General features: G+C 39.2%; 1 protein-coding gene across 1 annotated transcript in view; it reads right to left on the bottom strand.

Annotated features, from left to right (window-relative positions):
- Positions 1–14,564, bottom strand: part of TMC2 (transmembrane channel like 2) — a 189,441-nt gene that overhangs the window by 49,702 nt on the left and 125,175 nt on the right. The window contains exons 12-14 of the mRNA XM_075828240.1: positions 11,822–12,001; positions 11,571–11,726; positions 7,648–7,776 (exon numbers count right to left, since the gene is read on the bottom strand). Coding sequence (XP_075684355.1) covers positions 7,648–7,776; positions 11,571–11,726; positions 11,822–12,001 — 465 coding nt within the window. The remainder of the gene's footprint in view (positions 1–7,647; positions 7,777–11,570; positions 11,727–11,821; positions 12,002–14,564) is intronic.

Raw genomic sequence — 14,564 nt, 5'->3', positions numbered from 1 at the left:
TTAGAAAAACGATCATTTTTTACGGAGTTATGACCTATTTTAGCTTTATGCTAATGACTTTCTTAATGGACAACTGGGCGTGTTTTACTTTTTGACCACATAAACACACTATAACGTTACTCAAGTGTCCTGACAGTGAATAGACATTACCTCCAGCCAGGACGTGATGTCTATTCAGAATCCTGACATTTCTGTAGCGTCTGAGTGATATAATCTAGTTTTTAAAAACAGATTACATTGTATTCTTGCAAGATTATGCTTGCCTAGCTGTAAATATCACACAGACACTACAGAAGTGTCATGATTCTGAATAGACATCACGTCCTGGCTGAAGGTAATGTATATTCACTTTCAGGACACTTGAGTAACGTTATAGTGTGTTTATGTGGCTGCACATAGTGATGTAATAAGAGCACTATATGCTGTGTAAATGAATGGGGAGAAGTGTATGACGCTGATTGGTCACTGATTGGTCAGCATCATATACTTCTCTCCACAACGCCCACTTGGTCAAAAAGTAAAACACGTCCAGTTGTCCATTAAGAAACTTCATAGCATAAAGCTAAAATAGGTCATAACTCAGTCAAAAATGATCGTTTTCTAAATAAAAAACACTGCTGTAATCTACATTACATTGCCGATCACATTATGTACAAGACAGGGCACTTATAATGTGGTGACAGAGCCTCTTTAAAAATTGGTTGTTTAGTCACAAATTCTGATACATCCATGATAGCATGTGTCATTTGTAACAATGGCATGTGATTTATTTTAAACATTCTCAATTTCCAATTCAAACAGAATTTGTCACTGTTGTAATGAGTCAATATAAACCTGTCTCAAACAAGCTGCTGAACCAGACAAAACACACAATTTAGGTTCAGTCATACATGTTTATGTTTTTACACCTCTTGATATAACACCATTTTTTATTATTTTTTATTATTGGGTCATTGAATATTAAAGGGGTTTTCCAGCATTATACATTGATAGCCTTAGACAGACATACTTAGATAGGCCATCAATGTTAGATTGAAAAGGATCTCACCGCTGGAACCCCTAGCGATCAGCAGAACAAAGGGGCTTCTGTGCTAGCGGAGTGCCGCAGGCCCTTCATTGCCATACATGACACAGCAACATTCATGTGAGTGCATCTGTGTCTCATATAAGCAGTACTCCGGTAAAGTGATATAGCTTAATTACCTATTATCACTAGAGGCATTATGGGAGCTTATTCCTCTTTCTCAATGGCCTTATATGTGCGTGACATTGCTAGGTGACTCAGAACTAATTAAACTATGTCACGGGACTCGTAGATGTTAGTAACTTTCACGGGGCCAAAAAAAAGATGGTGTGCACCCACTGTGTTGCCAACAGATTTGGCACAGGGTTAATCTGGGGAGCAGAGTCTAAAGGGTAGCTAAGTATTCACCCTATAACCACTGTACAGAGATGTAGACTTGGCTGCAAGAATCCCCAGGTCACTATGCAAGTAGTTTTTGCTGGAAACGACCAACATAGACAGAGGCGGTACAATAATAGCAGACCGATGCAAGGTCCGGACTAATGCGTAGGTCAGGGCAGACATTCACTCAAGTTTAGCAAAGCCAGAGGCCAGGGCAGGCGGCAGACGGTTGTCATGGTGAACAGGCAAAAGGTGAGAGCAGGTGGAAGACAGGGATGATCAAGCTCATTCAGGGTTAGCAATAAAAAAATCTAATGAATACACAGAAGAACAGTACTAGCAAGCCAGACTAAGAACCTAATTGCTCAGGCAAAGAACAATGGGAGGGGGTACCTTAAGTGCCTGGGAAATCTGTATGAATTTGCATGCTGGCTATTTAAGAAAAGGAGAGTCAAAGCAAGCTCTAGTGGCCGGCAGAGGAACTGAGGGAGATTGTCGGAAAGGGAGGCTGCAGGCAGCATTGAATCGAGCAGAGGCGTGGTATTAGCCGGGGACAAGAACACCACAGGGAGTCGCAAGTACATGGCGGGAGGAGCTGGAGGCAATGGCCAAGGATGTGGCCATGACAATGTATTCTTATGGATTTTCTGTGATCTATTGACTTTCTCAAGCTGGTATACCTTCAAAATGCTCTCAGGATTATGACAAAGTCCGCACAGTGGATGGCCAGGAGCATCGCTGTGCAGGGAATGAGATGAAGTGATCTTGGACTCTTCATTCTAGGGATCTGCGGGGATCCCAGAGATTGGACCCCCACCAATCATAATATTATGTCATATCCTAATGATATGCCATAACATTATAAATTGTGAATTACCTAATGACTTGATGGATATAACATAAAACTTAATTTACTAGTTGCATAAACTTAATAAGATTAATTTTGAAGATACAAATTCATATTTAAATATAGAACCATAGATGATGAGTAATTTAGGAACTGTTCTTTGGGGGTATATGTATATACATATATATATATATATATATATATATACACACCTATATATATATATACATATATATATATATATATATGGTGTTTTTTTTTTTATCTTTCGATTTAATTTTCTATTTTGACCCATCTTGATGAATTTTCTATACATGTTTTATATTTCTTCTAAAAAATGATACAGAATATGAACTATGTGACTTTAATGAAATAATTTGCAAATGTGCCATTTATTTAGACATTAGTTTAATTATCAAGTTATTTTACTAATTGCACTTTATTTTTTCATTTCCATTTTTCTATTGTGGTGAAAATTGTATAAATGTAATTATTAAACAAATTTTATTTTTATATATTGTAATTATTTTTTGTAAATTGACATTAAATTAGAATGCTTCTAGAATTACTACGTTTGAATTTTTTTTTTTTATTCCATTTTTTTAACCCCTTAATGACCAGCCTATTTTACACCTTAATGACCAGGCTATTTTTTATGTTTTTCCTTTGTCGCATTCCAAGAGCTATAACTCTTTTATTTTTGCGTCGACATAGCTGTATAAGGTCTTGTTTTTTGCGGGACAAGTTGTATTTTTTAATAGCACCATTTTGAGGTACATATTATTTATTGATTAACTTTTATTAACTTTTTTTGGGAGGGGATAGAAAAAAATCTGACATTTCGCCACTCTTTTTTGCATCCTAAATCTACGCCGTTTACCGTGTGGTATAAATAACACAATAAGTTTATTTAGCGGGTTGTTATGATTGCAACGATACCAAATTTGTATAGTTTTTGTATGTTTTACTACTTTTACACAGTAAAAACGCTTTTTTTCAAAATTATTTGTTTTTGTGTCTCCATATTTGAAGAGCCGTAACGTTTTTATTTTTTCGCCGATTCAGTTGTATGAGGGCTTTTTTTTTGTGGGAATACTTGTAGTTTTTATTGGTACCATTTTGGAGTAGATGCGACTTTTTGATCACTTTTTAATCACATTTTTTTAAAGTCAGGATTCACAGAAAACAGCAATTTTTCCGTCATTTTTTATTTAATTTTTTTACGGCGTTAAGTAATGTAATAGCTTTATAGTCGGGGTCATTACGGACGCGGCGATACCAAATATGTGTAACTTTTTAACTTTATTTTGGTTTTTTAATAGTAAAGCATTTTGTAAGGGGAAAAAGTGGGTTTTTCATTTTTATTTTTTTTATTTTTTTTATTAACTTTATTAAACTTTTTTTTCTACTTTTTTACTAGTCCCACTAGGGGACTTCACTATGCGATTCTCCGATCGCTATTATAATACACTGCAATACTTTTGTATTGCAGTGTATTACTGCCTGTCCGTTTAAAACGGACAGGCATCTGCTAGGTCATGCCTCCGGCATGACCTAGCAGGCATTCGCTACAGGCAGACCTGGGGGCCTTTATTAGGCCCCCGGCTGCCATGGGAGACACAGACAATCAGCGATTTTATCGCCGGGTGTCGGTGGGATGAGAGGGAGCTCCCTACCTCTCTCCAAAACCACTCAGATGCGGTGCTCGCTATTGAGCACCGCATCTGAGGGGTTAAACGGGTGAGATCGATACTAATATCGATCTCGCCCGGCAGAGCAGGGACGCCCCCAGCCCTCAGCTGCCACTGGCAGCTGAGAGCAGGGAGATTTGACAGCTCCCTGCTCTGTTTACTTATTCCGATGCCGCGACGTAAAAAGTCTATGGCATCGGAATAAGGCCCGTTAGTGACCGACGTAAAAAGACTATGGGCCGGTCACTAACGGGTTAAGTTATTATTTTGTTTATTTATTTTTTTTAAACCCTCAATAGTGCTTACCTATATAGATTGATATAATTATTTCAATACTCTTAAAGAGGCTCTGTCACCAGATTTTGCAACCCCTATCTGCTATTGCAGCAGATAGGCGCTGCAATGTAGATTACAGTAACGTTTTTATTTTTAAAAAACGAGCATTTTTGGCCAAGTTATGACCATTTTTGTAGTTATGCAAATGAGGCTTGCAAAAGTCCAAGTGGGTGTGTTTAAAAGTAAAAGTCCAAGTGGGCGTGTATTAGGTGCGTACATCGGGGCGTTTTTAATACTTTCACTAGCTGGGCGCTCTGATGAGAAGTAACATCCTCTTCTCTTCAGAACGCCCAGCTTGTGACAGTGCAGATCTGTGACGTCACTCACAGGTCCTGCATCGTGACAGCCACATCGGCACCAGAGGCTACAGTTGATTCTGCAGCAGCATCAGCGTTTGCAGGTAAGTCGATCTTACCTGCAAACGCTGATGCTGCTGCAGAATCAACTGTAGCCTCTGCTGCCGATGTGGCCGTCACGATGCAGGACCTGTGAGTGACGTCACAGATCTGCACTGTCACAAGCTGGGCGTTCTGAAGAGAAGAGGATGTTACTTCTCTTCACAGCGCCCAGCTAGTAAAAGTATTAAAAACGCCCCGATGTACGCACCTAATACACGCCCACTTGGACTTTTACTTTTAAACACACCCACTTGGACTTTTGAAAGCCTCATTTGCATAACTACAAAAATGGTCATAACTTGGCCAAAAATGCTCGTTTTTTAAAAATAAAAACGTTACTGTAATCTACATTGCAGTGCCGATCTGCTGCAATAGCAGATAGGGGTTGCAAAATCTGGTGACAGAGCCTCTTTAAGTAATTTTGTTTTTAGCAGCAGTACTTAGTGTTCTACTATATATTTTTCTGATAGTACAGCACAGTCTGGTTCTGCTTGTGTTCTTTACAAAGTAGAGTATTAGGGCTTGTCCACACGTAACGGAATTGTTGCGTATTTTCCGTCCGTAATTGTGGGTGGAAAATACGCAGCGGAATACAGTAGCAGCAAAGTGGGTGCCATGTCATCCACATGCTGCAGAAAAATTCAGTCCAGAAAGTCACCTGCGGTGCCTAATTTTATTTCCACCGAATGTCAATTATTGCTGTGGAAAATTGACTGATTTCCTGGATTTTTACCTATAGAAATTAATGAGGAACAACAATTCTGCAGCAAACTACAATGTACTGCATAATTTGCTGCGGAAACGCTGCAGAATTTCTTACAGGATGTGGAAATGACATCACAGAAATAAGAAATATCACTATCACGCAGCCCGTGAAATCAATGAGGAACAACAATTCCGCAGCAAACTACAATGTACTGCATAATTTGCTGCGGAAATGCTGCAGAATTTCTTACAGGATGTGGAAATGACATCACAGAAATAAGAAATATCACTATCACGCAGCCCGTGAAAAATTGCAGAAAAAAACACACAGAAAAAATACACACTATTTTCCACTGTAAGAAAAACGCATGAAATGGTCCGGATGTTCCACAGCGGATTGTCTGCTAGTTGATGTGGAAATGCTGCAAATCCGTCACGTGTATAAGCCCTAAGGCCATGTTCACAAAGTTTTTTGACACGTTTTTTGCCGTGGTAACCGCGGCAAAAACAACAGCAAAAAAGACCAAAATTAACTCCCATTAGTTTCAGTGGTAGGTGAAGGCGTTTTTTCCCCGCGAGCAGTAAAAAACGCTCACGGGAAAAAGAAGCGAGATGCTCTATCTTGAGGCGTTTTCTGCCTCAAGAATCCCATTGAAATCAGTGGGAGACGGAAAAAACACCGCGTTTTTTGACGCGTTTTATGTCAAAAACCGCTCTCGTGGTTTTTTCCTTTGCCTGTTGAAGAAATAGGTAAAAAACACGTCAAAAATCGCGTCAAAAAATGCCTGTGTTGCAAAATAACTTAAAAAAAACCAGAGCTGACTTTTCCAGGCACAATTTTCTGCCTGCAAAAAACTGCTCCTTACTGGGTCCAAATTGTCCTGCCCATATGTGGAGCTCTGCTAGTATTTCGAAACAGTTCAGAGTTCCTTTCTCACATATTACTCTATACTTTTGTGAGTGTGAATGACAAGCTACAGCCTGAAGCATCACCTGTTCTACCTCTATTCCAGAACCCAATCTTCCCCTCAGTGATGAATGTGTCCGTATTTTCTGGGTGGATCCTAAATAACCTTACACATGTACAGGATTTTCTTTTACGGGGTAAACTAACGGACATAGCTTACTTTAGAAATATGTACCACCCTCTGGTGAAGGAGAACTTCAGGTTACAACAAATATTCTCTTTTCTAGCTACTCTTCTCAGACACCATGTAACCGTTAATTTCTCTCCTCTTAATCGTAAAGCCACATATAACCCATTCAAAACGGGTATGATTTTTATTTTTTTTCAAAGTCGTCTAAATTCTCCACCGGGGGATTTAACATTTCCATTTTTGTTACAATGGAAGGAGGATATTGGTTCACAATTGACCCTGACAAAATGGCAACTCTACAGTGAAACGCTTATCAGAGAAAGCTCGCAAGTAACTCTCGCCGATACTATCTTAAAATCCTTTATAGGACTTAGTTCATTTACACCTTCATATCATGTATACTTTGGTACTAGCTACTTGCTTTCATGGCTATGATGGGCGCTATGTACCATAAGTGATGGTCTCAGCCCAGTGTCTGCTACCTCTGCCTTCTTGGCGATAGGCTACTAGGCTCATGTATGCCCAGTTTGACATGGCTAAATTTTTTATCTTACTTGGCACTCTGCCTCCATGTGTCGAACACCCTCTCATACTAAGCGATTATTGCTAGAGTTAATATAATCTATAAGAAATTTTTATCCATAGGTACTGATCGCATGAAGTTGTTTCTTAAAATATGGCAATTGGTGGATGTCCTCCTCTCTTGACCCAAATATGCAATGTTTCATCACACTGCAAAGTACACGTTTACCTTGCAATATTGTATCTATCCTAGATATTTACCCCTGTTTTATTCAATTATCTTGCTTAACTCTACTACATCTATTGCCCTGCTAATTGTATTACCAGACTATTCCCTGTGCTTTACTCTTCTATTCCCTTTATACTCCCCCTGCATGGGTTATCTGTTGCCTTTTGTATGTTTTCTTTAAATTTCTTTAATAAAATACTTATAAAAACCAGAGTTGAAGGCTGTTCTGTTACATTAGCTTCTGGATGCAATTTGGCATATGAGAATATTTCTTATGCATACCTTGTTAATGCCATTATAACGCTCGTGTGCTTTCTCCAATAAATGAGTAAACATTGTTTGATTAAAAAAAAGAAACAAATCTGAAGCAAAATGCAAGAAAAAAAATATTAAATATTGAGACATGAAATAACTTACAAATCCGGCTTCCAGGTCCCAGCACCAACAGTAATTCATGAATCTTACGAAACAGGCACGGAGGAAATCCCCAACTAGGATAGTGACATATGTCACTAGAATGTCAGATACGGTCAGTCTTACAAATTCCTAATTGGGATGCAAGCATTGAAAAACAAAGTAGATTATGAGAGATTTGATAATATGATGTGGGATTTGATTGAGCCGCTACCGTAATATATAGAGTGTAACTACAAATGATCACAATATTCCTGCTTGGTAGCAATATAATGTGGCAGATTTACTACTGTGCTTAAGTCTAGAATGTGTTGAAAAATGCATAAAATTTTGGTGCAATTTGGTGCAACTTGGCGCAATTTTGATGTTTGTACCTCACTAGATACTTTTTAAAAGTTTCTCAAAAAAGAGGGTTGATTTAGTGAGAAAGGGGGCATGTCTTACCGGAAAGGAGGCTTAAAATGCACCAAAGTTCGGCAAAAAACTGGCACAGAATTGTGGCGCAAAATAGACCAAATCAAAGGTGGTATAAGGAAGAGAAAAGTTTCCAACAGGTCATGCAAGATGCGCAAAATTATTATACAGCATGCTCAACTGTTATAAATTTACTGCTTTTTGTGACTGTCTGGTCTAAATTTACACTGTATAACTATTAGACAGAATAAGTAAATGTGGGACAATGTGTCCACAGATGTGATCCAGAAAGAAATGTTAGGGCAAGTTGTTAGTTCTTTGGAACCTTGCTTATTACAATTTTATTATTATTATTATTATTATTATTATTATTGGTAGTAGAAGTAGTAGTAGTAGTAGTAGTAGTAGTAGTATTACAGGTTACTGCTAAACTTTTTTTAAATCACCTGTAATATAGAAATCTGAAAGCAAAGACCAGATATTAATATAAGACAAAAGCCTTAATTTTGTAATAATTTATTGCATAATCAACAGATTTAAAGGGGTCTTCCCATCAGAGAAATTTATGACATATCCACAGGATATATATGTCATAAATGTCAGATAGATGCGGGTCCAACCTCTGGGACCCGCGCCTATCTCTAGAACGGGGCCCCCTAAATGCCATTCTACCACTCTATGTTGTGGCTGAATCGTGTGATTTCCGACCGTTAATTACGGAAACAGCGTAGCCTCCACAGGTCCCCCGTACCACGCTGTCCACTGTGTAAACCCATTGAAGCGATGTCCGCCGAGGGGTCCAACAGTGGAGGATTACAGGTCAGAATGTCGGCAGGCTCTCCTGTCTCCCAGAAAGTGCCGATGGTGACACTCGCCTAGGTCATGGCTAGGCGAATGTCACTGACTCCCCCACCGTCACTGACTCCGCCCCGTCCATCACTTTCTGGGAGTCAGGAGATCCCGGGTTCCTGAAAGCGCTGGGGGTGGGTGAGGGATTATACAATTTCTGCCTGCTGGGGCCCTGTATCCAAGTCTACCATTTGGTAGGCTTAGATACAGGGCACAGATTACTGTCTGCTGGGGCCCTGTATCTAAGCCTACCATGCGATAAGTTAAGATACAGGGCCCACATTACGGTTTTCTGGGGCCATATTTCTAAGCCTACCACAAGGTAGGCTTAGATAAAAGGCCTATGTGTGTCACTAGAAAATACAATTGGTCCGGTCACCACTCACATACTCAAGTAAGGACGCCACATTCCATGATTATTCGATGCACGGGCAAGAGAGCTACGTCCGGAGTAGGTAGAAATCCAATAAAAAAGTTAGAGGTCCAGCACATGATATGATATGAAAAAATACAAAACTGTTTATTTAAGTCAAAATTAAAACAAGAAGTTAAAAAATCCCGGGAGAGAACGCCTAAAAGTTCGAAACGCATAGTGATTCTCTCCCGGGATTTTTTAATTTCTTGTTTTAATTTTGACTTAAATAAACAGTTTTGTATTTTTTCATATCATATCGTGTGCTGGACCTCTAACTTTTTTCCATGTGTGTCACTGTCTGTTGGGGCCTATATGTAAAGCCTACATGTGTGATACGGTCTGTTGGGCTCTATATCTAAGCCTAGCACATGAAAGGCTTAGATACAGGGCCTATGTGTAAAACTGTATGCTGGGCCCTGTATCTAAGCCTAGCACATGAAAAGCTTAGATACAGGGTCTATGTGTGATACTGTCTGTTGGGCCCTGTATCTAAGCCTACCATGTGCTAGGCTTAGATAAAGGGCCCAGCAGACAGCATCACACATAGGTCTGAGGAATATTTAAGTCTACCATGTGTGATACTGTCCGCTGGGCCCTGTATCTAAGCCTATCATGTGTGATACAGTCCGCTGGGCCGTGTAGCTAAGCCTATTATGTGTGACACTATTCGCTGAGCCCTGTAGCTAAGCCTATCATGTGTGATATCGTCCGCTGGGCCCTGTATCTAAGCCTATCATGTGTGATACTGTCCGCTGGGCCCTGTAGCTAAGCCTATCATGTGTGATACTGTCCGCTGGGCCCTGTAGCTAAGCCTATCAGATGTGATACAGTCTTCTATGGCGCCATATTTTATCTTATCCATAGTAGTAGGGATCGTAGTGTTATAGATATGCTGTCTCTTTGGCCATGAAGAGAAGTTGGGGGGCTCATGAGGAAGTTTTGCACTAGGGCCCATGAGCCTTTAGCTACGCCCTGCCTGTGGATATGTCATAAATGTCTCTGATGGGAAAACCCCTTTAAAACAAAAAATAAATAAATAAATACAAGAATATCTGATTAATTTGATATATTATGTTGGCCATAAAAGTGAATCTACCACTGGACCAACATTTTTGACAACCAATTTGTAAGCCTGAAAAAAAATCTTATATCAGGAATGGGTTATGATTAAGAGCTTACCACTTGAATCTTATAGGCACAATTGTCTGATAATATTTCCTTATTGCAGACTATGTTTCGAGTAGCAAGGTGTTAATCTTAAGCATAAACCGGATTAAGAGCTTAAAAGAAATATGGATTTCTGCAATTTAGGATTTAGCTCTCCTATGTCAATGTGCTATGCTTTGCAGCTCTGTGACATCGACAACGGGGTTCTCAGATCTAAAATGTTTGGATTTTTATCCCGTATATTCTCATGCTCTAGTATGTTAGATTGATGTTATGTAATCAAAAGATATTCTCGCTCATTAAAGGCTATGTACACCTTTGAAATCGTTTTTGGTTTTTATTGTTTAATAAAAATGTGTGTGTTTGGTGCCACTTTCTAAATACTTTTTATTAAAAATAATTTTTCCTTTTTGAGATACAGCTGCTTTGTATCCTGCAGCTGTATCTAGCGTTGAATCCTGTATCCGTCAGGTCAGTGGCACTGATGTGTTCAGTGTCAGCGGGTCCTGCATGTATCTGACACGCAGGATCAAGCTGTTACCGATCACATCTAAGTTCATAACTTGATCAATAACAGGTGGATCCTGCATGGGACTTGCTGTCACTGAACCCATCAGTGCCGCTGACCTGACGGATTCAGATCTTTGCGCAAGATACAGCTGCTCTGTATACAGGATACAAAGCAGCTGTATCTCAAAAAGTAAAAATAATTTTCAATAAAAAGTATTTAGAAAGTTGCACCAAACACTCTGATAGACATTTATATATAAAAAAAAACTACACGATTTCAAAGGTGTGCATAGCCTTTAAGTTGCTCAGTGTTTAGTAGTTTATTTTTATATTATTTTTTATTTCATTCTTTAGTTTAACTGAATGTTAGTGAATGCAGCCCCCCACTTATCATGTCCTCACTGCAGAGCTCAAAATTTTAGATTTGGCTTAGGTGCATTTTGCAGGTAGCACAGAATCATTTAAAAACCATATCACTGCTAAAAAGTGCAGAAATTATAATGGTAGACTTCCATATGAGGAGGACATAAATCAGCATTTTATATTGATATAATACAGTAACTCTTCTTACAACTCCAACATTAGTTTCCCAGCAGGGACCCCTAGGGACATCAGAAGGATGTAGTGGTGGTGGTGTGGTGTCCGTTCCATTTATGTTTGAGCTTAAATTGTAGTAGTTGTATAAAGTCCAGTAAGTTATATTCTTTATGGATTCCTCTTGAGCTAACTGTCCACAAAATAAATCAAAAGATTAGTTTTAGATACTGATATTAATAAATGCATGTTACATACAGTTTGAGCACTGAGTAATTTAATTCTTACTTTCTCATTAACATCATCCATCAAAGCCAGCAAGAATGTATATAGATTGCCAAGGAACAAAGCAAAGATTCTTCCCAACTGCCACTTTAATGCCACCCGTGGATGGTAATCTTCTAAATTTCCAATTGTTTCAAACAGTGGGGGGCAAAACATTCCAAGCAAAGACATCACTATCTCAACCTGCAAAATGATCATAGGAAAGAACCACATTAAAGTACCGAGTTGACAACTCTTAAAAGAGACTTAACAACAGACATTTATAAAAAGAATCAGGAATGTGTAAACACTTTTCTAATATTATATATCAATATATATCAACATATACCCACATATATGCCACTATTTGAAGAAATACTACAGGTAAACTTATACACGGGGGCAGAGTTTCTAAAAGTGGTTGCATGCTACATGATAAATTTGGTGCATCTTGCTAGACATGATCAACACTTTTCTCTTCCTTATACCACATATTAGTTGACTTAGTTTAGGACAGTTTTTTGCAACAAAATGTTGCCACATTTTTTGAGCCACGCACCTTAATAAATGTGCCACATATTATGTATGCCATGTTTCTGGCTCAATTTGAGCCAGAATTCTGGTGCATTTTTTATATAGTGTATACAGTTAAAGGTATTATTTATGTATAGAGTATATACCGGCATTATTTATGTAAACAGTAGATACCGGCATTATTTATGTGGAATATATGTAATATGGGAGGGGCACCAAAATAACCCTGCAAATGGTGTCCACTTGCCTAAGACCGAACCTGTCTGGTCTAAACCTTTAGAAGAGCTACTGTAGCACAAATTTCTGAACGAGTTAAAAGGGTTGTCCCAAATCGACAATTATCACCTTTTCACAGGATAGCTGATAATTGTCTGATTGTTCAGGAGCCCCACAGCTGGAACCCCCACTGATCATGAGAACGGGCATTCTATACCCCCAGATTCTCCTCATTGCATTGCCCACAGTGAGGAGGAGCTTGAATGGAGAGGATGAGCATGCGCTCACTGCTCAATTTAATGTCTATGGGACTGACAGAAACAGCCGAGTGCTTACAGAACTTTTCTGCTAATGTCTTGGTGCCAGATACTGATATTGTTACGCTGAATGGTTTATATATATATATATATATATATATATATATATATATACATATATATAATGTACAAATATACAGTATATACATATATATTCATATACAGCACACAAGAAAATGGCAACAGCACACTGCGAACACTAATGACACCTAAGCCACTAAATATAAATAACTATGCATTACTGCTAAATCTACTTACAATAGGGAGGAACAAACAGAACCGATAAAAACAAGGGGACATATATGAAAACACAGAAAAAGGCCATACTTGCAAATGGACACAGCCAGGTCAGAAAATGCTGATGAAGGAGTGAGCAGGTGCTTTAAATAATAATAGCCACTCCCACTGGTCTTGAGGGGAGTGGTGTGTGGTGCATGGGATGTGTAGTAAGAAATAAATGAATAGTGTGTGTGTGCAAGTGTAATACTATGAGTGAAATATAGGGGGCAGTAATGAGTAAAGTGCCTCAATAGAAATAAAATGGATAATGGGGTGCAAGTGTGTGAAACATGGAGGGATAGTGTGTACGTCATGAGGCACAACGTGTATAGCCAGGTAGAAGCCTATTTGTGACGCCTTGATAGTTCATAGAGCGGGCTACCCTGCTTGCTATGCCAAACAACAACACACCATGCTCTCCCAGCATCAAAGACCCAGCTGTGTCCAAGAGAAGCGAATATATGTAGTAATGAAAAATACCTGGGGTATTAGTAATCATTTTGGCCAAAAGGACGCAAGCTCGCAATCCACGACAAGGATCCCCAGACTTGCGAGTCCCTAACAGGTGCTTTAAATAATAATAGCCACTCCCACTGGTCTTGAGCATTTTCTGACCTGGCTGTGTCCATTTGCAAGTATGGCCTTTTTCTGTGTTTTCATATATGTCCCCTTGTTTTTATCGGTTCTGTTTGTACATCAGGAACGTTCTGTTCCATTTAAGGAGTTAGGGACTCGCAAGTCTGGGGATCCTTGTCGTGGATTGCGAGCTTGCGTCCTTTTGGCCAAAATGATTACTAATACCCCAGGTATTTTTCATTACTACATATATTCGCTTCTCTTGGACACAGCTGGGTCTTTGATGCTGGGAGAGCATGGTGTGTTGTTGTTTGGCATAGCAAGCAGGGTAGCCCGCTCTATGAACTATCAAGGCGTCACAAATAGGCTTCTACCTGGCTATACACGTTGTGCCTCATGACGTACACACTATCCCTCCATGTTTCACACACTTGCACCCCATTATCCATTTTATTTCTATTGAGGCACTTTACTCATTACTGCCCCCTATATTTCACTCATAGTATTACACTTGCACACACACACTATTCATTTATTTCTTACTACACATCCCATGCACCACACACCACTCCCCTCAAGACCAGTGGGAGTGGCTATTATTATTTAAAGCACCTGCTCACTCCTTCATCAGCATTTTCTGACCTGGCTGTGTCCATTTGCAAGTATGGCCTTTTTCTGTGTTTACAATAGGGAGGATCTTAGCGCACATTTTGATAAAATTGTGTGAGCCCACCTGCCACGAAAAGGTGTCCTCTATGAGGTGGGAACCTACGCTGCACATACACCCAGAACTGGGACTAAACCTACATATTCTTGGGGATGGTAGGAACCTACATTAAACTAAT

This window comes from Rhinoderma darwinii, chromosome 5, assembly GCF_050947455.1.
Source record: "Rhinoderma darwinii isolate aRhiDar2 chromosome 5, aRhiDar2.hap1, whole genome shotgun sequence".
In the NCBI taxonomy this organism is placed as follows: Eukaryota; Metazoa; Chordata; class Amphibia; order Anura; family Rhinodermatidae; genus Rhinoderma; species Rhinoderma darwinii.
Note: the sequence above shows the minus strand (reverse complement) of the source record. Positions and strands in the feature narration are given on the sequence as shown.